The 26,502-nt window shown below is 42.4% G+C and overlaps 1 protein-coding gene across 6 annotated transcripts in view; it reads left to right on the forward strand.

Annotated features, from left to right (window-relative positions):
- FMNL1 (formin like 1) overlaps nt 1–13,410 on the forward strand; it is a 112,998-nt gene extending 99,588 nt beyond the window's left edge. For 4 of the 6 annotated variants that reach the window (XM_060781174.2, XM_060781177.2, XM_060781178.2 and 1 more), the window contains 8 exons: nt 582–650; nt 1,678–1,758; nt 2,603–2,732; nt 2,876–3,039; nt 4,714–4,815; nt 5,534–5,632; nt 6,431–6,554; nt 10,305–13,410. In XM_060781174.2, the coding sequence (XP_060637157.2) occupies nt 582–650; nt 1,678–1,758; nt 2,603–2,732; nt 2,876–3,039; nt 4,714–4,815; nt 5,534–5,632; nt 6,431–6,554; nt 10,305–10,408 (873 nt within the window). In that variant the 3' untranslated portion in view covers nt 10,409–13,410. Of the gene's footprint in view, nt 1–581; nt 651–1,677; nt 1,759–2,602; nt 2,733–2,875; nt 3,040–4,713; nt 4,816–5,533; nt 5,633–6,430; nt 6,555–7,936; nt 8,042–10,304 lie in introns of all 6 variants that reach the window. The other 2 variants (XM_060781176.2, XM_060781180.2) reach the window with 1 other exon arrangement.
- The last annotated feature ends 13,092 nt before the right edge of the window (nt 13,411–26,502 follow it).

Below are 26,502 nucleotides of genomic sequence, written 5' to 3' on the forward strand. Positions count from 1 at the left end.
CGTTATCAGGACCTCAAAATCGAACTGCAAAGCCTCTGGCATAAACCAATACAGGTGTTCCCAGTGTTCATCGGCACACTGGGTGCCATGCCAAAAGATCTCAGCAGACATTTGAAAACAATAAACATTGGCAAAATCACGATCTGTCAACTGTAAAAGGATAGCATATATATCTCATCTGCTGTGACATTCTGTGTTTTTGTGTCAATAAAATAATAATAATAATAATAATAATAATAATAATAATAATTTATTTCTAGACCACCCTCTCTCCCTGTAAGAACTCAGGGCGGTTTACACACATATAAAACAAGCAAACATCCAATGCCATGCTTAAATTACACAACCGTCTAAAAATAGAAAATGAACATTAAAAAATGTATTACCAAAAAGGAATTGTAATTAACATAATAAGAAATACAAATACTTAAATAAAACATACTTACAGTAATAAAACATAATTGCACAAAAATGTATCCTAAAACATAGACTACTAGAATTTAAAAGTGCCTAACATCAATTAATATAAATACAAGCCATAGATCTGATAATGTCTTTATTGTTCACTTTCCCATCTACAGCAGCTGAATGCTGTCATCGCTGCTTCAATGTCAGTCAAGTCTTCTACCAGACTGCGGCAGATTCTCGAGGTAAGGTCATTTAAACATCAGGATTGGTACCCACAGTCATTTGGGTTGGGAGGGGGAAGCAGCTTTTCTGGCAACTAGAGCTTGTGTTGAAGTCCAAAACATTGGATCAGTAGTATCCTCCAGATTTTGATAGTTAAGTGACTATTCTTTTGTGGACAAATTTACGCTCACATGAGCCTTTCCTTTTTTGATTGACTGATTTCTTGGATTACTCTGCTCTGATGAGTATTTTAGGAATTGCAATTTTATAAGCACAGAATATCACATTGTGGCCAACTGGGAAGTCTACAAAAAGGGTTAGTGGTGTTATTCGCCCTTTTCAGCCATTGTTCCCCAGCAGCTCGTATTTACAGGTATGATTGCTTCTGGAGGTAGTTCATAAGCAGCATGGCCACTGATTGCCTTATCCTCCTGGGTTTGTCCAATCCCCTTTTACAGCCAAATAGATTGGTCGCTCCATGGATTTGTCTAATCATCTCATCTTGCAGCAGAATTATGCAGGGCATCATCCATGTTTTTAACTAAGCTGCTCCAGCTGACATGATATTGGTTCTCGTTTATTGAGCCAAGGAATAAAAAACAGTGCATTGCTGGTGGAAAAGAAGGCGGCCAGTCCAAATGGCATCATTGGGTCTTTGGGGATTCCTGCTTTTTATCATAACTGTGCACTGTGCATCCTGCTGCCTGGGCAGTTTACCCACCCATGATTAGGGGATACTAAATACCTAATTAGGTTCAGAGTACTTTTGTTGTTTCCCAAAAGGCAATGACAGGTTGGAGACAGATGCCACATGTGAGCTTGCCTTTTACATGAGAAAGATCTTATTTTTAATGATTGTTCTAGATCTTCTACCATGTCCGGTTTTAAAAATATTTAACTGTCATGTTGCCCCATTTTGTGATCCATTCAAATGCGAGAATTCATATCACCTTCACATCTTCCCTTACTCTATAGAAATCCAATAGATTCAGTTTGTATATCTAACTGTGTACAATGTATTTGGATTGCCTTTCTCTTTCTCCATAGATTGTCCTTGCTTTTGGGAATTATCTGAACAGTAGCAAAAGGGGAGCTGCCTATGGGTTCCGGTTGCAGAGCCTTGATGCAGTAGGTTCGGGATTGGATGGGTGGGGAGGGGAGCTTTGGTTTCCATTCATGGGGCTTTACATAACTATAACTGAACAATATTCACTTGAGGACTGGCTGTTTTTGTTAATTTTCTGATCACAAAATAACTCCTGCCCCACCCAAGTTTCTTAAGGCAGTGTCAACATTGTCTCTCCACCATTCTCAGGCAGTATGGCCAAAATGCTTGGATGGTGGTGAAACTCAAGGTTGAGAAAAGCATCAAACTATAGTGTGACTCTAACCAACATCGCTGATATAGTTGAAGCTTCTGAGCATAGCTTTTGTCTTGTGTGATCTGCTAATGCCCTCAAGATAATGAAGAAGACACCCTTCTCGTGGGCTGATGTTATTTTTGCTTCCAGTACTTAGTTTAAAGGTACATTCTAAAGTTTGATTTATGGATTATGCTGGCCAACACACATTTTGGTGATTCAAATATTAGACCTGATTCTGGGTGTATCTGATTGCAAAAATTGCACCAGTTTCCCATTATCAGCTCAAGTTTTTCAGATATGCCATCTAGCAGTCTTCATCTCTCACCCATACAATGAACATATCTAAGCAACTAGAGCTGATATGGTCTATCCAATGCAATTTTCTGAATTAGCACCTCAAATATCCCCAGAAACAGGCCTAAAAACCAAGACACCAAAGATTTTTTGTTGCCATTGGGCTGTGTTATATGTGTTTTAAAGAAGCTTTTTTGTTGAGAAGTGGGGCATATCAGCAGTGTTGGGGGTCAGGTTGTTAATACCGTCAGCAAGAGGAAACAGTTAGTGGAGCTTTGGATTTCTCCTGATTTAGATTCTGTTTCTCTGAACAGCTCCTGGATATGAAATCAACAGATCGGAAACAGACGCTACTGCATTACATAGTGCGGGTGATTGAGGAGAAATATCCTGACCTCATAAATTTCTCCAGTGAACTGCATTTCCTAGACAAAGCAGCGACAGGTGTGTAGCTGGTTTGAAGGGTTCTAGAGGAGAGCAGTGAGTCTCCTTCATGGTGAGAGATGGGAGCGCTGCTTCTTCTCCCAAGGGAAATAAATTAACTGGAGGCGGCTGTAGTGCTTAATGTCTTCCTTCCTTCCTCATAGTATCACTAGACAGTGTATTGCAAGATGTGAGAGGCCTACAGCGGGGAATGGAGCTCACGCGTAAAGAGTTCCTGCGCCAAGATGATAGTGCTGTGCTCAAGGATTTCCTGAAGGCCAACACAGAGGTGATGGAGAAGCTCCAAGCAGACAGTAAAACTGCACAGGTGAGGAAAAAGAGGAAATAAGGAGGAAAAGGAGGAGGTGGCAGCATCTTGATCCAGAAGGGATTGCCATGGGAAGTGGGAAATACAGAAGGAGGCTGGGTTTAAAACAGGATCAGCCCGCATTTCCTGGGGATGACTCTATTCTCCAGAAAATTGTTTAGGTCCCAGAGTGTTTGGTTCAAATCAATGAATCCACAGATTTGCTGGGACTGCCCCACTAACAGACCTAACATTCATTACATTTCCCTCTCACGTGCCTATATTCTTGTTATTTTTTAAAAACAAATGTTGATTAAAATTGGCAATGGTCATTAGTTCCTCTTCTCTCAGCATTTCAAAAAAAGACAAGTGAAGGATGGAACTGAGTCATAATGAGTATTGGGCCTGGTTCCTGTATTTATTTTGCAACTGTTTAAGTGGTCAGATGCTGTGTTTGTATATTTATTTCCATATAATGCTATGTTCTGACTTTTTAACTTTTCGTCAATGCCTGTTGCCCTGCCTGCTGGGGATAAGGCTTTATGATTCATGGGCCACATAAGAACTATGCCTTGTTAGTATTTTAGGGCCCACACAAGAAAGTCAGCATAGGGTAGCAGCTTGAATGTTGAACTAGGACTCTAGGGATTAGGATGCGAATCCTTCTTGGCCTTGGAAGCCCACTGGGTGACTCTCTCAGACTCTGAGGACAGCAAATGTATTTCCTCTTTAAACAATCCATGATTTGAGAAGTTCACCTTAGAATTACTGCAAGTCAGACATTATTTGAAACAATGAGATTGCTTACTTGGTAAAAACAATTAAACTTATCAATAATAATAATAATAATAATAATAATAATAATAATATAAACTTTATTTATACCCCGCCACCATCTCCCCAAAGGGGACTCGGGGCGGCTAACATGAGGCCAAGCCAAGGATACAGTACAACACAATAAAATACAGAATGCATATAACGAAAATTACATCAGATTAAAATACATACAGTAGCAAAATAAAATAAAGAAAGCAAATTAACACATTATATAAACAAACACAATAAGCAGGCCAAATGGACGAGGTAAAATGATAAAACCCTGGATGAGGTAGGAATAGAAAACAAGTAATTGAGGGGAGCCCAAAAAAGATAAAAAGTGGGGTAGAGTTTCAGTTTAGGACGGGGGAAAGTGCATCATAGGGGCAACACTATAGATGGAACAAACAGAAATGGGATAAATGGTCACTCTCCAAATGCACATCGGAAGAGCCAAGTTTTCAAGTTTTTCTTGAAGGCTGCTAAGGTCGGGGCTTGCCTAATCTCACCAGATAGTGAGTTCCAAAGTCGGGGAGCCACAGCAGAGAAGGCTTTCTCCCTCATTCCTACAAGTCTGCCTGTGATAGAGGAAGAGGTGAAAGGAGGGCCTCCCTAGAGGATCGGAGGGATCGTGCAGGTTGGTGGTAGGAGATGCGGTCACGAAGGTAGGTGAGCCCCAAACCATTTAGGGCTTTATAGGTAATAACCTGCACCTTGAATTGGGACCGGAAAATGAACATCAGCCAGTGTAGCCTTAAGATCAGCCTTACATCATACCCCTCCCCCACAAAAAAAGATAAAGAAAGCATTGCATTTGTGACCCTGGTATTCTCATTCTGGTTAGTGTGACTTTGGGTTTGTTACTGTCTTACTCTATAGGAGGCCTATGAGGCAACAGTAGAATACTTTGGAGAAAATCCCAAGACCACTCCTCCAACCATGTTCTTCCCCATGTTTGTGCGCTTCATTAAGGCATACAAGGTAAGAAGCCTGTGGGAATTAAAATCTTATATGAGCCCTTTTTAGTATCCGCTCTTAGCACTGCAAGTCCAAAGTACTACCAATCACTACCTCTGAGGATGCTTGCCATAGATGCAGGCGAAACGTCAGGAGAGAATGCCTCTAGAACATGGCCATTTAGCCCAAAAAAAACTACAACAACCCAGTGATTCCAGCCATGAAAGCCTTCGACATCATCATCATCATCATCATCATCATCATCATCATCATCATTATCTCTCCACCATTCTCTGGCAGTATGGCCAAATGCTTGGATGGTGGTGAAACTCGAGGTTGAGAAAAGCATCATGCATCAAACTATAGTGTGACTCTAACTCTAACATCTAAATGACTGATATAGTTGAAGCTTCTGAACATAGCTTTTGTCTTTTGTGACCTGCTAATGCCCTCAAGGCAATGAAGAAGGCTCTCTTCTCATGGGCTGAAGTATTATTATTATTATTATTATTATTATTATTATTATTATTGTACTTGAATGCCTAATAATAACACATTGAAGGTCTTGGACAAAGGTTGAGAAAACACATGCTCTATGAACTGAATTTTCAAGAAAATTTAGAGAAGGCAGACCAGTAAGGGAAAACCTATGTTGTCAGGTAAAGTGTAATGTTACCGCTTAGTATGATACTTCTGTTGTTTAACGTGATTTATTTCTCTTCCTTTCCTACGTCATAAAAAGAAAGCAGAGGACGATATCCAATTATGGAAAAAGCAGGAAGCAGCTGCCAAAGAAGAGGAGATGGACTCCTCCAAGAAAGAGGAGCAGGTGGCACCAAAGGTGAGTCTTTCTCATTACGTTCCAGAAGAATTCTCTTTTCTTCCCTTTTGTCGGCATCAAGAGAGTCCTAGAATTCCATAATAGAGCATAGTTTGCAACTGAAGTTTGTGCCAAGCACTAAATCTAAATTTGGACAATAAGCCGAATCCAATAATAATGCTTGCTGGATTTATTCCCGTGCCTTAGTTCTGACAGCAGCTGTAGGTCTTTAGAAAAAGGACGGTGCGTGAAATACAGATGAATAAAAGAGGTATTGATTTTCTAGCCATTTTGCAGGACAGGCGTGATGTATAACCATGCTTTGAATCTTATTTAGTATCCCAACTGTTATGCTATGACAGTGTTATAAAATAGAAGGTTGTAACCTTTTTTCAAGCTGAGGTCTGGGGGGAAAGGGTTTATAGTAAGCCTTTTTGGTGGATGGAATGTGAGGGCTCTCTCCTTTGCTTTCTCAAAGTGACTCTCCAAAATAAACTGATCAGAGTTCCTTTTAATTTGTAAATTATTGCTTTTTATGTTTTTATGTGGGTTGTTCTCCTTGGTTCCTATTTGTCTTAGATTAAAAAATACTTTTCTCTATGGGCCAAGATCTTCGTGAATTAACAGGTTCTTTAAATTCTAGTTAATAAATGAAATGATGGATGACCAACAACAGCAGTATCCCTTATTTATTCAGCACCTTGGACAGCAGCCTCACGCTTGGATTGATTTGGAAAAGGGTGGTGGTGGTGGTGGTGGTGTGTATGCATCAATGTGCCTTAGTGTGTAACCACAGCAACTGCTTGTCTATCTTGGCAGTCTCCCACCCATAAGGCCAAGCGGCAGCAGATGGACCTCATCGCTGAACTGAAGAAGAAGCAGATGGTGAAAGAGCCTCTCATTTATGAGGAAAAGGATGGAGCCATTGAGGATATTATTACGGGTAAGAATTAGGGAAGCAATTGGTTTCACCAGTAGTCTGTCAAGTCAGGATGGGCCTTCTGTACAGGATGATGTGGAAGATGAAGTGGGTGTTGCTGGGAATGTGGCTGTTCAGGAAAAGTGGTCCTCTGCCACCTCCAACCAGTGAAAATAAGCCATGCATTCCCAAGCATTTTTTGTTCATTTTTCTGCTCAGAAACACACTTGTTGATCACAGATTAATGGTTGAGTTGGCTATATCCAGATTTAGACATGTAGACATCACGGGTGTAGAAGATCCCCTCCTGTACTTTTCTAGGTAAACTTCTGTAGATTCCTGAAAATTCCCCTTAACGCAGTGGTCCTCAACCTGGGGTCCCCAGATGTTTTTGGCCTTCAACTCCCAGAAATCCTAACAGCTGGTAAATTGGCTGGGATTTCTGGGAGTTGTAGGCCAAAAACATCTGGGGACCCCAGGTTGAGAACCACTGCCTTAAAGGGTCATAAGACTCTGCAGAATGGACTGGGTTTTGGGCAGCTTTGGGAAAATCCCATCAATTCAAGTAGAACTTCCACAAGAAGAGCTCTAGTCATGGAAAGTACATTATCCAATTTTCATGGACCCCTTTCGCCTTCCCCACCATGGTTCTACATTATCTTCTTGTGGACTTGTGAAATTTTATGAATGACACACATATACTCATGTACAAAGAAGGATGTTTCTGTCATTGCCCATTAATTTACTTTGGCAGGTTTTCACAAATGCACATTTCCCTGCTACAGTTTCTTAAGCCACTCTGCTTTTTTGTTGACAAGATTCTCAAAACTCAGAAACCTAATCTGCTTTTATAGCTTCTTAGGAATTAGTTTTGTACCTGGTACTTTTATTCACTCCATGTGTTGAATAGTTTTAAAGAAGCTCTTCAAGGTGCTGAATCTATTTAGGAACAGAGATCAGGACCCTGGAGAGCACCTTTAAAACCTATTCTGAAACATGGATTCACCTCACCAGTGGCTGCCACTGGAGAGTGAGGAAATAAGCCGAAAATCTGATAGGCTTTTGAGACTTAACTGCAGGCCCCCGAATTGTTTGGGTTCAAGATGGAGGTCATGGGGCCTTCCAGATTTGGATGGACTGCAGCTCCCAACATTCTTCACCTGACAATATCAATGGGAGTTGCAGTCCAAAATCTGGAGGGCTACATGATTCTCATTCTTACTGTGGCACAAAGCCTGGTGAAAGTGTGCATAGAGCAAATCTGCTATTAGAGATAGTCTTTGTATTCTTGAAGAGGAAACTTGCTTGTCAGTTCTGGGACTTTGCTTGCCTATTGCTCTTTCTTTTTCTCTCCTTTCCCCATTTCTTATTCTCCTTGGGGTTTCCTGCAACTGTTTTTGCTTCAGCTCTGAAGACTGTTCCTTTCACTGCTCGGACGGGCAAACGCTCCTCACGCCTCTTCTGCGATGCCAGCTTCAATGAAGAGAGCCCCCTGTAGCTTATGGCTCTAGGTATTATGGGCAGGGCCCTACTTGCTGGGCAGGTAGGGGAGGTGTGGGTTGGCAGAGGCATGTGGTTAGCCCTGTAGATTCATCCTTGTGCCAGCCAGGGTCTTTCATTGTCACCACCAACGCTTTTCCAAGCTACTTCAGGGTGGAGGGGAACAGATCTTGGAATGTTCTTTCAAAAAGTGATCCATTCTTATTATTACCAGTCATTTTGACTGCATGTTGTTTTTCATTATTGTTGGGATCGTTTCTTTTTAAAGTATTAGGATGGATAACGAAATGATGTAAAATCCTTTAATTTACCCTTCCAAACTATATTTTAAAAGTAACTAGAATTCTTCTTTTAAGTCTCTGTGAATCACACAAATAATAATGAGCAGGATAAGCCATTTGTATGATTTCACAGACGACTGCTTGAAGAATCACAGCTATAGGTAAGCAACCTGTCCATTTTCAGTAACAACGCCAAGACAATCCAACTTATTTTTTTTTTTGAAAAACAACAATTTTATTCTGATTTATGAAAATGAAACAAAACTCACTGCAGTCACCTACAATACTTACTACTCCCAGGATAGGGAATGAAGTTCCTAATTTCCCTTTTTTAATCCTCACAGCAATCCCACTGGGAGAGGAGGGAAAGTGCCTAGGGTAGATCCGACTGGGAATATACGAGGGGTATTTTTTAAGTAAGGTCTGTTTGAACATAAGTACACAATGAAAGTTTATTTCAAAAAAGTAAATTTATTTTCAGAAAGTACATACTTCACTCTATTTTTCGACATAGTTGCCAAGTTTGTTCAAACACTTATCATACCTCTGAACCAATTTTAAAATACCCTCTTCATAAAAACTTGCCGCCTGCTCCGATAACCAGGAGTTCACTGTAATCAAAGAAGGGTGACCGGAGCGGTCCTCATCATGGACGTTGTCACGGCCATCTTTGAATTGTCGTACCCACTTACGCACTTTGCTTTCACTCATAACAGTATCACCGTACATTTCACAAATCTGTTGATGAATTTCTGCAGCAGGCAGGTTCCTTGCTGACAAAAACCGTGTCACTGAGCGAACCTCACATGTGGAGGGTGAGTTGATAGTCTTAAACATTTTTAAAGCACAGAACAGAACTGTACAGGTTAGCTACAGAGCGGAAACTGAGCACAGTTGTTCCCGAGGCATGCCGGTACACGACACACGTGCTCGTTGCGGTATGTGGCGAACTACTAGTGTCTACAACAAAACGGACCTTACTTAAAAATACCCCTTGTATAACTTGGTGTTCCTCTGCCACCCAATGGTTCTTTAAGCCTACATCCTGTTCCACTGAAGAGGGAGCAGTGGTTTCCGACAGGCTGTCTTGTTTACTGTTAAGGTAGTACTCAGGAAGATAACATGAAAGAGATATTTGTTCAGTCTCGGGGATACAAATTCTTTTCCATAATTTCCAAAGTGTATGTTCTATAGTGTAAATGTTTTAGCTCAGGGGATCTCAATGTAGGGCCCCTGGGATAGATTTGGCCCACCAAGGTCATTTACCCAGCCCTGTTAGTTGTGCCCACCTGCTTCTCCACTGTCCCATTCATGCCCACCCTCCCTTCCCTCTTTCTTGTTGGGGAAGCTATGGCTGGCTACATTCCTGGCCAGCTGCCCCAGCCCTTCTCCCAAGAGAAGGAGTTCATTCAGGCCCATGAGAATGTCCTGGAGAGATACAAAGGTTAAGGGATCCAAGGAGAGGAGGAAGAGGTCTCTGCCTCTTCTTCTTCCACCTCCTCCTATCATTGCTGCTGTTGTTGTGTTCCTGCTCCTTCCTTACTACATTCCTCACGTGTTCTGCCTCCTAAAGGCACCCCCTGGGAGGTGAAATCAGATGTGTTTCAGGTGCATTGGAGTGTCCTCTGTTTAGATATGTAGGCAGGGATTCCAAGGTCTGGAAGGAAGGGGTAAAGGAAGGAAAGTAGGAGAGAAGGAAAGAAAGAGGGAAAGGAGGGAGGGAGGAAGAAAGGAGAAAATGAAAAAGAGAAGAATGGAAGGAAGGAAAAAGAGGGAAGGAAGAAAGGTAGGTAAGTAGGAAACATGGAAAGAAGAAAAGTAAGAAAGAGAAACAAAGGAAACGGAGAGGGAAGGAATTCAGAATTCATAAAGTGTGGCATAGCGCTTTGAACCTCAGACTGTGACTGAGGGACAATGCACTGCAGATCCCATAGAGACAGGGCTGTGTGTATTGTAAATGCATTTTTTTTGTAACTAGACCCTTCTTTGGCAGGCCTGCGGAACCAGCCATACCGGCGAGGGGACACTGGGCGGCACAGTGGCAGGAAACGGATTGTTGGGCAGACGCTGCAGGTGACATCTGACATCTCTCTGTGACAGCCACGAATAGGAACAGCAGACTGGCCAGGCCTTGGTTTGCAGGGAGAGGCAAGAGTGTGGGGGTTTATTGCCAACAGGCCTGGACCTAAACCCCCTCCTGCCTCCAGAAAAAAAAAAACAGAGGGCTCAGGGCAGATTTCCCCTCTTCTTTCAGCTTTTAAAGCCATCTGTGGGACTTTGCACATGCAGGCACTGCCCGCTGCTTCACTTGGAACTCAGAAGGCCTTTCTTGCTTGTGTTTGCCTGCCCCACGGTGGAATTCTTCCAGTGGGGAAAGTCCCACTCTGCACTGCAGGGACAGCGAATGGTGCTTGACGATGACTCCACAGCCACAGCAACCAACCAACCAATAAGAACCACCTTCTGCAGCCATGGAGTCATTGTGGTTTCTTCCTTCCCTGAAAAGGCAGCAAGTGGCACAAAAGTCTGGATTCCTACTCCCTGGTCTCCTTTCCATCTAGCCTGATCTAGTTCCTTTGCCTGCTATGTTTATATTCAAGGCATTTTGTTCTGCTTTAATCCTCCAATTTTTCCCTTTCTGGATTGCAGAAGGGGTAATGTGGAGTTTGAAGAAGTATCTCCTTGCAGTCACCACTTACCATGAACAGTGCTGCTTCTCAATAGGAGCACTCAAAAGGGGTTATTAACCCAAGAATGTGTCACTTCAGGAACGCTTAAGCCATGCAAAAGGGGTGCAATGGGGGCTACCTATCTAATAGGTCCAAGCAGACTCTGGGTTATTCCTGGGTGATGGAAAGCATGCTGTGCAGAACAGCCTCCAACTCCAGCACTTTTTCAGATATCTTCCTTGGAAATGTAAGAACAATTTCAGCACTCTGAACCCACCAAACTCCTGACAGTATTCTGATTATGATACAGTGTGTCGACTTCTGTGGCTTCTCTCCCTTTGCCACGTTTTTTGGTCAACGCACCCACATATAGGCCAGGCCTGCTGTTTCCCTCAAAGCTGGACTTTTCTGATTGTGTGTCCTAAATAAATAGCAGTGCCGTTGTGGTAGTAGATGGCAGAAAAGAGAAGAAGGAAATAGGGAAGGCAGTAAATTGACTTCTTGTTCTGTCCTCTATGTTTATGAAGTCTAGATTTGCCCAATATTATGGCCACATGCAGCTGTTCTTTAAAATTGTGGCTCCTGTAATCCCCAGGCAGCTGGGGATTCTGTTTGGAAAATTCTGCAAATTAGAATTCCCAAACCGAACTTGTCCAAACTGTTTGTATTTACAAACTAAAGCAGATAGTAATTATGTCACTGCTAATAATTGGATGTGGACCACTTAGAAAATTTAATCAAATGATGGCATTGTCCATCCTTCTGCCCTCAAAGTTTTTTGCACAAATCTGAATGTAGCGTAATGGAAGAACGATCCAACATCTGATGGTAGGGAAGATAATTTGTGCCCTTCCTAATACACTGTACGAACACTCCCATGATCCCTCATTGGCTTGATTGGCTGGAGTTGATGGCAGATACAGTCCAACAGCAGCTGAAGGGCTACATGAGACTTGAGTTTCTCGGGACCAGACATTCCCTAAAATAATTTTGTGTTCCGATATTAGCACAATGATGAACTCTAGGAAAGAAGGCCTGGTCAGTGGAACAGCATCTCAGGATTTAAGGTTTTAGCACAGAGTTCCCTTTGGCACTTTTTAAACTCACTTCCTCTGATGCAAACAAGCTCAGAGTAGTTTTGTGACAATCAAACTGAGTATTGGAGCTGCTGTTCTTTTTCTTGCCACAGTTTTCTGTGGATTTTCACCAGTGCTTTTTCTCCTCCAGGCAGCATTTCCAAGGGCATTAGCTCCCTTCCCGCCACTTGCCCCTTTCAAATCTACATTATTAAACACTCTTCTACAATCAGGTCAAAATGGAGAGTGAAGGTGATAACTAAGTCAGTTAGACCATGTACACTGTAACTTCCATGATTGCTCTTCAATAGAAATTCAGTCGGCCATTGCACTGTCACCATCTGAAGACATTTCTGCACAAAATTCAAATGGAACCAGATTGTCTGAAGGAATAACCATCATGCCACTACTATACTTAAAGGCATGCAGTCCTTTCCGGAATTGGGAACTACTTTTTAAACGAGAACTTCCACATTGTCCATATTGGCTGGAGATTCAAGAGTTTTAGTCCAAAAAGTAACTTCTCGTGTTCTGGTCTTCATGTGTTCTGTCCTTAGTGACACTTGTCCCCAGACATTTGTCACACCCTCTTCCCCCATGAGCTGGTTCCAAATCCTTACAAATCATCATATTTTCCTTTCCACTTTGGTGGGAGAAGATTATGCAAACTCCAAAACCACTTTAGGAAGAATTTTTTCTAGCCATCCCTTGCAGTTGAACATCATCGCACCTTCCCGATGTAATCGGACTGTCCTCTTTGCACAAACCCAAGCTACCTAACAATTTGCCCCTTCAGAGGTCACTGTTACACCAAGATCAGTGGCTCTGTTGTAGTCCTGGCCCCCTTAACTCCAGCATGCAAGCCCCACAGCAGCCCCAAGCGCATGATCCAGCAGGTGCTGACCTGCATGCACAACGAAGCTCCTGGTTGATCTCAGTGAGATGATGGAAATCTCTCAAAAACAGACCAATGCTAAGCCAACTCCCTGCCTCCCATTTTCATCCTGCTCCAGACCTGAAACAGCACATCCAACGAGAAGACCAAGCTTAGACTTTGGCTATTTGTTACTTACCTGCAGTCATGTAAAAGCAGCTACAATATTCACAGCATACAATCAGCGTTGCAACTTTGCCCACTGATTCATCATCCTGGGGGGAGGGAGAGGGCGTTGTCAGGACAAAAAATTGAATGTGTGCAACTTATTATGTTTTTTAAAATGCCTTGAATCATGTAAGGGGGACCCTACATGAGTGCTAGTTTGTATACATTATTTTTATATATCGTTATGTGAATGGCATTTAATCCAAAGCAACTTAACAATGACAAAACAATAATAAACATATTATAAAGGTCCTGTTGTCTGGAGAATGTTCTGGCTGCACTGAGATGTCACTGAGGTTGTGACCAGGATTCAAATTGCCATGAGGTTGCATGGAAATCATTGGCTGCATTTACTCATTTCAAAGTGGGACTGGGACATCCAAGGTTCTGGAATCGAGATGTCTAGATAGCCAGCTTGTTTGACTTAAAGATTGCTTATCAAAATAAAACTTTCTCCCAGCATTTGTGAAGCTATTTTGTAAGACAAACAAGTTTCACTACTCACTAGTCTGTTTACGTAACAGGACATTCGTTTGTTACCGGAGGCCAGAAAAGTTGCCCATTGGCCACTGTCTCAGTCACTATTGTGCACTTTCTGGTTCCCTCATATGCCCAGTTCATATATTGTTACTGGAAAATGCTAAGAGGACTGGAAAATGCATTACTAAGTCATCTTTCCCAGCTGCAGGTGAAGGTAGCCCATCATCTGAACCTTTGTTCTTTCCCTGATTGATCAGACTGAGCCATCACTTAACAGTAAAAAATAACAAGTGGTCACTCTTGAAAAATAATAAATTACAACCATGTCCACAGCAGGCAAAGAAAATACCTCTGTTCCATGTGTTAACTCTTAGTTGTATGTCGGATTTATAGTCTGCTTATACAACTATCTTGTCATCTACGCTTAACAAGAAACTGCCTCCGCTGTTCATAGCTGCAGGTTAATGCCATAGATTTGGGGCTTAATAATGCAGAAGCAATGGTGAAGACCCAACATGCCAGGTGATGTAAGAAGAGCAAACAACTTAAAGAATGGAATTTCATTTATGGTAGAAGTCCATGCTCTGTTGAGAACATGGTTTGCAGTCATTACTGCCTCTCCCCATAAACTGAATGGCAACTTAGAATCCTCAAGCATGCAATCCCTCATTCCTTTTAATACACCAATCCTCCTCTCTGCTATGCCATTTTCTTCAGGGCTATATGGGTTTGTTTTCTGGTGCCAAATTCCTTTTGATTTCAATCACTTTTGTAACTTAAAACTCATAAACTCTCCTCATCTGTCAGTTTGGAGGCATGACACCTTATAATTCTGCTTTCTTTCAAAGAAATAAGCTGACTTGCACAATCTGGGGATCAAAACCAGACACAGTGAAGACATCTGCCCTTGAGCTATGCTACTCTGCTGCTGAGTACGCATGCCCAGTGTGGAACACATCTCACCACACTAAAACAGTGGATGTGGCTCTTAATGAGACATGTCGCATTATCACAGGGTGTCTGCGCCCTACACCACTGGAGAAATTACACTGCTTAGCTGGTATTGCACCACCTGACATCTGCCGGGAAGTAGCCAATAGTGAAAGGACCAAGGCAGTGACATCTCCAGCTCATCCCTTGTTCACGTATCAGCCAGCACTTCAATGACTTAAATCAAGAAGTAGTTTTCTTAGATCTACAGAGACACTCGCTGGAACACCTCAGCAAGCGAGAGTCCAAAAGTGGCAGGCCCAAACCCAGCACCTCAATCCGTGGGTGATACCAGATGTGCCTCCTGGGCACACAGAGGACTGGGAGACTTGGAAGGCACTGAACAGACTGCGCTCTGGCATCACAAGATGCAAAGCCAACCTTAAGAAATGGAGCTACAAAGTTGAATCCATGACATGCGAGTGTAGGGAAGAGCAAACCACTGGCCACCTGCTGCAATGCACCCTGAGCACTGCTACATGCACAATGGAGGACCTTCTTGCGGCAACACCAGAGGCACTCCAAGTGGCCAGATACGGGTCAAAGGACATTTAATCAACTACCAAGTTTTCAAAATTTGTGTTGTTTTTTATCTGTTTGTTTGTTTTGTTCTGTTAGAAATGTAATACAATGGTATGGTTGCTGATGACACGATAAATAAATAACCCAATCTTTAAACTTTTCAAAAACATGACCTTTTTCTTTCAGCATTAAACAATAAAAACAACGAGAAAAATCATCCACAATAACCAACATATATCTAGCACCCCCTTCACTTTCGCTAAAGGGTCCAGCAATATCTGCATGCAGTAACTCCAAAGGTCTTTTTGAATTTCTTTTACTGAACTTAGGTATAGGGTACCTTTTCACTTTAACTCTGGAACATACTGCGCAATCTAAGAACTTTTTGCAGCTTTTCAAATTTAGGTCTGTTGGATCTGCAATTTTTTAAATATATTGTCGAAGGCTTTCATGGCCGGAATCACTGGGTTGTTGTGGGTTTTTCCGGGCTATATGGCCATGTTCTGGAGGCAATTTTTCTCCTGACGTTTCGCCTGCATCTATGGCAAGCATCCTCAGAGGTAGTGAGGTAGCCACCTCACTACCTCTGAGGATGCTTGCCATAGATGCAGGCGAAACGTCAGGAGAAAAATTGCCTCCAGAACATGGCCATATAGCCCGGAAAAACCTACAACAACCCAATTTTTTAATGTTTTGAAAACTAACATGCCCTAATACCCTGTGCAAATAATGTATACAATTATCATGCATTGGGACATTTTCCGTATTGGTAACATTTAACGCATTATCCTGCTTCCCTTTATCCAACATGACATAAAGGTTGTCTTGAACTACGCCCTCTGCACAAACCTCACCATTCAAAAACACTTTACATCTTTGTGCAGTTAACTCAATGTTATGCCCATCTTGAGGTAATCTAGCTGCACTTAATAAACAAAATTTTAGCACTGGAACACAAGAAACATTGTCCCTAAAGTTTTTCCCTAAACAAGGTATATGCACTTTACCAATCCAATTACACTTTTCATGGTCTGCATTTGCCAGAACAACAGTTCCAGTTCTGGTCTTCCTTCTATCAAACAGCAATTCCACAGAGTTTACTATGTACTCAGAACAAGATGAGTGAAGAAGCCATTTTCTTTCACTCCTGGCAACTTCTCTGCTCTGTACAGTAAATGCAAAATGGTCATGTCTTTCACGTTGCCTTTGGTAGCCTCAGTGGTCTCCTCTTCCTCTGTTCTTCTTACTCTTGGGACAATCCTTTATTAGGTGAGTTCAATCAATCAATGATTTATTACGGTCTTTGTCCAGCACAGTATAGAATGGGGCACCTGTGCCCAAGGAAGGGAATCGCAGTTCCCAAGTAAGTCAGGTATATAAGCAGATTAAAAACATGTTATAAAAGAGACAAATTTCTAACTATATTCCCGGCAGGAAGTTGCCTGGTGGAGTCGGTCATCAGCCGTCTAATGTTAATTGCTGCTGCACAGAACTTGGCAACACTGTAGGTTGTCGCAGAGCAAGAGTCCGAGAGCAACAGGGAGGTGTAATATCTTTGAGTGCGCCCTGGATGTTTTAAAAGCCATGGAGTGATGAAATTAGCTCTAATGTCTCTATAGAATACACATTGGAGGAGCACATGTTCAGTTCTTTCAATGTAGCCAAACTCACACGAGCAAAGTCTCTCTTGGGCAGGGGTCTTCCGGTACCTCCCCTCCAGTACTGCCTATAGAAGGGCATGGCATCTTGCCAAAGTGAAAGCTCTTCGGTGTTTAGGCACCTCCAGGTTTGCTAAGTAGGCCATGGGAGCGATGAGATATGTTATTTTTGCTAATGGTGAATGCTGGAGAGCAGGCTAAGTCTGATTGTCGCTCTATATCTAGGATCCGTTGTCTAATAAGAGCCTTGGCTTGGTCCCATCCCATACCTAGCAGTTGTCCTTGAGAGAGGCCTAGAGTTGCGATTTTGATTGCCACTACCTTATTCCATGTAGACTGAGATTCATCTCTCAGAGTTAACGGAGCAAGGCCACATGTTGAGCAAGACAGATGCAGCCAATAATTGAAGGTGGCTTTCCACACTCGCCTCCACTCTCACAAGGCCTGTCTCTAGTCGCAGGGTGGCGTTTGAGACACATCTGGGGACCTGCATCGCCGATCTTAGAAAATTTTATTGTACTTGCTCCAGAGGGGCATAGTTTGAGAAGGGACCGAGTTGGGCTCCATACATCATTTGTGCTATGGGTTTTGCCTCAAAGAGCTGAAGTGCTGCTGGTATGTAGTGGCCTCCTCCCGTTTTGAGGAACTTTAGGATAGCATATGAGCTCTTTTGCGCTGCCTCTGCTACGTAATCCACATGTACTTTCTTGTTTCCAGTGCAGTGATAGACTACTCCCAGGTATTAGGTGAGTTGTAGCTCCACGTCCAAAGCGCTTTCTTACATTAAACACCCTTGTGAAATCTTGGTGTGCGGAAGTTATTAATACTTTGCATGTTTTAAATTGTATATATATTAGGCTTGGGTAACAACGGAAAAATTTGGTTCTAAACTTGTTTCGTTTTTAGGGGGGCCCTTGCATTTCATTTTTTAAAAGAATTCCGAAATTTTTCTTTAAAAAAGTTCGAAATATACGAAATTTCATAAAATTACGAATCGATTCGTTAATGGCGGACGCGATTGTGCAATATGCTAAAAAAAAACCTCCAAATGGGACAGGGGGAACTTCTGAAGCTTCCCTCTCCCTCTGTTGTTGACTGTTGGTGTGATAATTTATTTTTTATCATTGATAAAACAAACAACAACTATAAAACTTGCACCAGACATACGGAAATAATTACGAAACAATTACCAAACAATTTCGAAACAATTTTGGACCAATTACGAAACAATACGAAATAAATTGGAAAAATTGTTTCGATTTTTAATTACTCCTCACAGTAGTCCTGCATGGCTCAATATTGGATCGTAAGCTAATTTAAATACGAATTAATAACGAATTACGAAATTAATGAACGAAACCACCCAAGCCTAATATATATATATGTGGGTTAGCTACAGTAACAATGGAGCGGCCTATTTCAAAGAAAACCTCAGTCAGCGTTGCCATGGTGACCAAGTCAAGCTGGCAGCAGTTGGAGAAGTGGGAGGAGCCAAGGGGAGAGAGTGGAGCAACGGAAAGTTTGTGTCAGTTGGGAGTTGGTTAGTGTTCTGGGAAGCAGTGAGTTTGTATGGGGAGCAGTGAGAGAGTGAAAGGAAGGGTGAAGTTAAATAGTGAGGCTTTGGGAAGCCTGAATAAGCAGTCTGGAGGTTTCTTAGTCTAGCAAGGCTGTAAGGAGAAACATAGCCAGTTTCTTTAGGTAGGTTAAGGCTAAAGAATAAGCTTGTTGAGTCATTTGATCAAAGACAGATCAAACTGGAGAGATATACCTGTATTGAAACATTGTTTAATAAAAAGAACTTCACCTCAGGAAGAGTAAAGGATACAGTGCAACCTGGAAGAGTAAACGATACTGTGTAACCTGGAAAAGTGGAAAGTATTTCAAACCAAATATTCTTCAAAGTTCAATAAGAAAGTTTACAACTTGCAACCATATGCTGTTTACCAAATAAACCTGTTATCTTTAGTTAAAACAGTCTCATCTCCATCCATACTGCGTCTGATGTGCCATCATACCTCACGTTGGTGGCAGAATTGAAAGAAATATACAATAAATCACCTTCCGCTCCCCTGCTTCCTTGCACTTGGCTACTCACAACTTCCTCAGCCTTTCTTGTATCAGTTACTCTATGGTCTTCTTTGCAGGATGACACAAAGTTCAGCCTCTTTTCCTGCTCTAAAACCCTTGAAGACACACAGTCAAGAGTTAATTCTTTATCACTCACATTTTGCATTGCATAACAAAAATTGTCCCAATCCTTGGATAATGAGGAAATCAAAATATAAGCCTTGATTTCTTCACTCCAAATCCATGAACAGAGTCCTCATCTGCTGCAGGTGGTTTGTTACACTTTCCCCCTTCTGAAGTTTTAAATTGTATAACAAAACTTTCATGCAGCTGACTGGCTGAGAGAAATTTCCTTGAGACTTTGCCAACACTCGCCAGCTGTTTGGGCATTTCTTACATATGGCAGCTGATTGCCCTCCAATGCCGAAATTATCAAAGTTTTGCACGCTTGTCTGCCATCACCTTATCCTCATTCACTTTGTGTTTACCAGGAGGATTTTCAACCATTGCCCACAAATTGTCTCTTAACAAAAAGTTCATCATTTTTTAAATAATATTTTATTAGGTTTTTGTTAAAGAAAATTGAGTTTACAGGGAAAGAAGGGGAATATTGTGTAAGGAAAGTAGGAAAAAAATCAGAGAAAAGGGGAAAAAAATGATCTGTATTTCCAAGCTCTTCTCAATCTGGGTATTATTTTTTCTTATAGATTGTTTTCTGTAAATATTTTCTCCTAGAGTCTTGTTAGATTATTAATATTCTCTTCTCTTTTTCCATATACTCTCAAAAAAGTTGCCAGTCCGGTTTTCTCAATGGTTTCCCATAATGGAGCGGACTTCCGGGTTGGTGTGATGGTGGCAGGACGGTTTCTCTAGGAGCTCCGAGGGAAACAGCTCTTGCAAACAATTGGGTAGAACTTTTGCTCCCTCCCTGTGCTGGACAGTCTCCTCTCAAGGGTGGTGTCCATAAGACCCGGCAAAGGGAACCCACTGGGCATAGCGGATTTTGCCGAGGTGAGCTAGGGTCCGTAGGATCCTAGACTACTGCTGACCTACGCCAGCTTCGAAAGTAAAGAAATTAAAACTAAATAAAGGTAGAGCCGAGGACTCGACCTACTGGAAAAGAAACGTGAGTAAGTGAATCTTAACTCATCCGGGATAAATCTCCTGAGGAGACGCTGAGAAGAAATAAGGAGGAAGAGGAGATGAAAAGAAAGCAAAAGAAAAATATCTTGTATGAATATCTATTAAAGAATTGATAAAGGGGAAAAAATAACGATAAGAATATTAATAAATAATAATAATAAATAAAAAGATAATAAAAATAAAAATAATAAAAACCAATAAATAAATAAATAAATAAACAATAATTATTATTAAAAAAGAATAATAAAATAAATAATAAAAAATAAAAAATACAATTAATTAATAAAAAAACAAAGAAATATAATTAAAAAATAAAAAATAGAAATAAATATACAAAACAATACTATAGAATAACTTAAACTGAAGATCAGGGAATAGCAATCCTTAGAACTAAAAGGAAAAAAAGAATATTCAAATGGCAAAATGGCTACACCTAAATCTAGAGTAGAGTAGAAAAATATCTTGTCTCTCGCCAGGTAGCGCCACATGTCTTCATGCGTGGGAGCAAAACGGGGAAAGAAAGGAAGGAATCAAGTGTCCGAGGGCGAGTTGTGCTCTCCATCTTCCTTCTCACCCTCTCTCCGTGTCCACCATAGACCCGCCGGTCTCCTCTCGGCTCATCCATTACACGAGAATGGAATGGCTGCAGATCTGTACAAGCCCTCACTGCCGGTTGCCGCTTCGCCCAAAGCCGAGCAGCCAAAAGCGAGCAAACCCCGGTCTCTCGCCGGGTAGCGACACATGTCTTCATGCGTGGGAGCAAAACGGGGAAAGAAAGGAAGGAATCAAGTGTCCGAGGGCGAGTTATGCTCTCCATCTTCCTTCTCACCCTCTCTCCACGTCCACCATGGACCTGCCGGTCTCCTCTCGGCTCATCCATTACAAGAGAATGGAATGGCCGTGGATCTGTACAAACCCTCACCGCCGGTTGCTGCTTCGCCCAATACCGAGCAGCCAAAAGCGAGCGAACCCCGGTCTCTCGCCGGGTAGCGCCACATGTCTTCATGCGTGGGAGCAAAACAGGGAAAGAAAGGAAGGAATCAAGTGTCCGAGGGCGAGTTGTGTTCTCCATCTTCCTTCTCACCCTCTCTCCGTGTCCACCATAGACCCGCCGGTCTCCTCTCGGCTCATCCATTACACGAGAATGGAATGGCTGCAGATCTGTACAAGCCCTCACTGCCGGTTGCCGCTTCGCCCAAAGCTGAGCAGCCAAAAGCGAGTGAACCCCGGTCTCTCGCCGGGTAGCGACACATGTCTTCATGCGTGGGAGCAAAACGGGGAAAGAAAGAAAGGAATCAAGTGTCCGAGGGCGAGTTATGCTCTCCATCTTCCTTCTCACCCTCTCTCCACGTCCACCATGGACCTGCCGGTCTCCTCTCGGCTCATCCATTACATGAGAATGGAATGGCCGTGGATCTGTACAAGCCCTCACCGCCGGTTGCCGCTTCGCCCAAAGCCGAGCAGCCAAAAGCGAGCGAACCCCGGTCTCTCGCCGGGTAGCGATACATGTCTTCATGCGTGGGAGCAAAACGGGGAAAGAAAGGAAGGAATCAAGTGTCCGAGGGCAAGGCGTGCTCTCCATCTTCCGTCCTTCTCACCCTCTGTCTACGGGAAGGGTTGTAGAAGAGCATGAAAATTTGAGAGGAATAACTAGTAAAATATATAAAATAATAATTGAAATAAAGGAAGGAAATACAAAAAATAACATCCTTAAAGAAGTTTGGGAAAAAGATTTAGGGATAAAAATAAACGAAACAGAGTGGCAACAATTATGGGGACAAAGACATTTAAAAAACTTATCAATACGGGTTAAAGAAAATTATTATAAGCTAATATGGAAGTGGTATCTGACACCAGTAAGAATAGCATATATAAATAAAAATAATTCAAAAAATTGTTGGAGAGGGTGTCAAGAACCGGGAACATATATACATATGTGATGGCAATGTAAATATGTAAATAATTTTTGGGAGAAAGTATTTAGAGAAATAGAAGATATAATGAATATGAAAATTGAGAAAAGTCCTAGTATAGCCTTATTATCACTATATAACAACAAACAATTGAAAAAGGAGGATAAAGAAGCGATAACAAACTTATTAACAATAGCAAGACTGCTCATAGCAAGGAACTGGAAAAAAGAAATAAATATACAAATAGAGGAGTGGTACAAGGAAGCATGGAAACTGGCAATAAATGATAAGCTTACATGTATATTAAAAGTTTAAAAAGGTAAATGGAAACAAAGTGATTTTATTTATTTATTTATTTACTTCACTTATATACCGCAGTTCTCAGCCTACTGGCGACTCATTGCGGTGTACAACATAGAAAAACAGGTGCAAAATACAAACATAAAATAAAATAATCCACAGTACATAATTATCAAAACATCTCATCAAAGACATCAACATTACTACAAGACCATTCCGAGTCGTCTCATCGTCAAGTTCACAATCCGATACCATTTCCGTTGTTCCATTCCTATGGTCAAGTTACCAGTCATTGCACTTCTATTCAAAAGCCTTCTTAAACAACCAGGTCTTTAGCTTCCTGCGGAATATCAACAGGGAGGGGGCTAGCCTGATGTCTACGGGAAGGGTGTTCCACAGCCGAGGAGCCACCACCGGGAAGGCCCTATCTCTCGTCCCCGCCAGCCGTGCCTGTGACGCAGGCGGGATCAAGAGCAGGGCCTCCCCGGAAGATCTCAAAGTCCTCGTGGGCTCATAGGCCGAGAGGCGGTTAGTTAGATATCTTGGGCCGGAACCATTTAGGGCTTTATAGGCCAGTGCCAGCACCTTGAATTGAGCCCGGTAGCAGATCGGCAGCCAGTGGAGCTGGTACAGCAGGGGGGTTGTATGCTCCCTGCGCCCCGCTCCTGTTAGTATCATGGCTGCCGCACGTTGGACCAGTTGAAGCTTCCGGGCCGTCTTCAAGGGCAACCCCACGTAGAGAGCGTTGCAGTAGTCTAAACGGGATGTAACCAGAGCGTGGACTACCATGGCCAAGTCAGACTTCCCAAGGTACGGGCGCAGCTTTTGATGTTGTATGGGGAAAATTTGTTGTAAATGGTTTAAAAAATAAAGAAGGAAGGTTACCGCCACAAGAAGAAATGAAATTTTGGACAGATGATATGTAAAAGTTGTGGCTTGAAATGGGGGGGAGGGGAGCACAGTGGTGGGGGGGAAAAGGGGAATAAAATGCTTAAGCAGAAAAATAAGATTATATGTTAAAGAGGGTGTTGAATAATATGTAACTGCTATAAACAAATGTATAATAAATGTAATAATTATGATAAAGCAATAAAAAATATTTTAAAAACCCCACTTCCTTTGATGTAAACAAGCTCAGAGTGGTTTTGTGACAATCAAACTGAGTATTCGAGATACTGTTCTTTCTCTTGCCACCGTTTTCTGTGGATTTTCCCCAGTGCTTTTAGTCCTCCAGGCAGCATTTCCAAGGGCATTCGCTCCCTCCCCACCATTTGCCCCACCATCTGATCTACATTCTTCAACACTCTTCTACAATCAGGTCAAAATGGAGAGTGAAGATGATAACTAAGTCAATTAGACTATGTACACTGTAACTTCCATGATTGCTCTTCAATAGAAATTCAGTTTGCCATTTGCACTGTCACCATCTGGGGACATCTGGCGACTAAAATGATAAAAGGTCTGGAGAACAAGCCCTATGAGGAGCGGCTTAAGGAACTGGGCATGTTTAGCCTGAAGAAGAGAAGGCTGAGAGGGGATATGATAGCCATGTATAAATATGTGAGAGGAAGCCACAGGGAGGAGGGAGTAAGCTTGTTTTCTGCTTCCCTGGAGACTAGGACGCGGAACAAGGGCTTCAAACTACAAAGAGGAGATTCCATCTGAACATGAGGAAGAACTTCCTGACTGTGAGAGCCGTTCAGCAGTGGAACTCTCTGCCCCGGAGTGTGGTGGAGGCTCCTTCTTTGGAAGCTTTTAAACAGAGGCTGGATGGCCATCTGTCAGGGGTGATTTGAATGCAATATTCCTGCTTCTTGGCAGGGGGTTGGACTGGATGGCCCATGAGGTCTCTTCCAACTCTTTGATTCTATGATTCTATGATTCTATGATTCTATGACATTTCTGCACAAAATTCAAATGGAACAACATTGTCTGAAGAAATCACCCTCATGCCACTACTATACTTAAAGGCATGCAGTCCTTTCAGGAACTACTTTTTAAACCAGAACTTCTGCATTGTCCATACTGGCTGGAGATTCAAGAATTTTAGTCCAAATAGTAACTTCTCGTTCAGTTCATATATTTTTCCTTGAAAATGCTAAGAGGAATAGAAAACGCATTACTAAGTCATTTTTCCTAGCTAAAGGTGAAGGTAGCCCTCATCTGAATCTTTGTTCTCTCCCTGATTGATCAGACTGAGCCATCACTTAACAGTAAAGAATAACAGGTAGTCACTCTTCACAAATAATAAATTACAAGAAAGCCCTGTGATGTTGTTGTTTATTCGTTCAGTCGTCTCCGACTCTTCGTGACCTCATGGACCAGCCTACGCCAGAGCTCCCTGTCGGCCGTTACCACCCCCAGCTCCCTCAAGGTCAGTCCAGTCACTTCAAGGATGCCATCCATCCATCTTGCCCTTGGTCGGCCCCTCTTCCTTTTGCCTTCCACTTTCCCCAGCATTATTGTCTTCTCTAGGCTTTCCTGTCTCCTCATGATGTGGCCAAAGTACTTCAACTTTGTCTCTAGTATCTTTCCCTCCAGTGAGCAGTCGGGCTTTATTTCCTGGAGGATGGACTGGTTGGATCTTCTCGCAGTCCAAGGCACTCTCAGCACTTTCCTCCAACACCACAGCTCAAAAGCATCGATCTTCCTTCGCTCAGCCTTCCCTAAGGTCCAGCTCTCACATCCGTAGGTGACTACAGGGAATACCATGGCTTTGACTAGGCGGATCTTTGTTGCCAGTCTGATGTCTCTACTCTTCACTATTTTATCGAGACTGGACGTTGCTCTCCTCCCAAGAAGTAAGCGTCTTCTGATTTCCTGGCTACAGTCTGCATCTGCAGTAATCTTTGCACCTAGAAATACAAAGTCTGTCATGGCCTCCACGGTTTCTCCCTCTATTTTCCAGTTGTCAATCATTCTTGTTGCCATAATCTTGGTTTTTTTGACGTTTAGCTGCAACCCGGCTTTTGCGCTTTCTTCTTTCACCTTGATTAGAAGGCTCCTTAGCTCCTCCTCGCTTTCGGCCATCAGAGTGGTGTCATCTGCATATCTGAGGTTGTTAATGTTTCTTCCAGCAATTTTCACCCCAGCTTTGCATTCATCCAGCCCCGCACATCGCATGATGTGTTCTGCATACAAGTTAAAAAGGTTGGGTGAGAGGATGCAGCCTTGCCGGACGCCTTTCCCAATCTTGAACCAGTCTGTTGTTCCGTGGTCAGTTCTGACTGTTGCTACTTGGTTCTTGTACAGATTCCTCAGGAGAGAGACAAGGTGGCTTGGGATGCCCATCCCACCAAGAACTTGCCACAATTTATTATGATCCACACAGTCAAAGGCTTTAGAATAGTCAATGAAGCAGAAGTAGATGTTTTTCTGAAACTCCCTGCCTTTCTCCATTATCCAGCGGATATTGGCAATCTGGTCTCTCGTTCCTCTGCCTTTTCTAAACCCAGCTTGAACATCTGGCAACTCTCGCTCCATGTATTGCTGGAGTCTTCCTTGCAGGATCTTGAGCATTACCTTACTGGCATGAGAAATAAGGGCCACTGTACGGAAGTTTGAGCAGTCTTTCGCATTTCCCTTTTTTGGTATGGGGATATAAGTTGATTTTTTCCAGTCTGATGGCCATTCTTGTGTTTTCCATATTTGCTGGCAAATGGCATGCATCACCTTGACAGCATCATCTTTTAAGATTTTAAACAGTTCAGCTGGGATCCCATCATCTCCTGCTGCCTTGTTGTTAGCAATGCTTCTTAAGGCCCATTCAACCTCACTCCTCAGGATGTCTGGTTCTAATTCATTCACCACACCATCATAACTATCCTCAATATTATTATCCTTCCTATACAGATCTTCCGTATAGTCTCGCCACCTTCTCTTGATCTCTTCAGCTTCTGTTAGGTCCCTGCCATCTTTGTTTCTTATCATACCAATTTTTCCCTGAAATTTACCTCCAATGTTTCTAATTTTCTGGAAGAGGTCTCTTGTCCTTCCTATTCTGTTGTCTTCTTCCACTTCCATGCTTTGCTTGTTTAAAAATAGTTCCTTATCTCTTCTGGCTAACCTCTGGAATTGCGCATTTAACTGGGCATATCTCCCCTTTTCACTGTTTCCTTTTGCTTTCCTCCTTTCTTGGGCTACTTCCAGTGTCTCAGCAGACAACCATTTTGCCTTCTTGGTTTTCTTTTTCTTTGGGACGTACTTTGTTGCCGCCTCCTGAACAATGTCTCGGACTTCTGTCCATAGTTCTTCTGGGACTCTGTTTACTA

The sequence above is a fragment of the Anolis sagrei genome, chromosome 6, assembly GCF_037176765.1.
Source record: "Anolis sagrei isolate rAnoSag1 chromosome 6, rAnoSag1.mat, whole genome shotgun sequence".
Lineage (NCBI taxonomy): Eukaryota > Metazoa > Chordata > Lepidosauria > Squamata > Dactyloidae > Anolis > Anolis sagrei.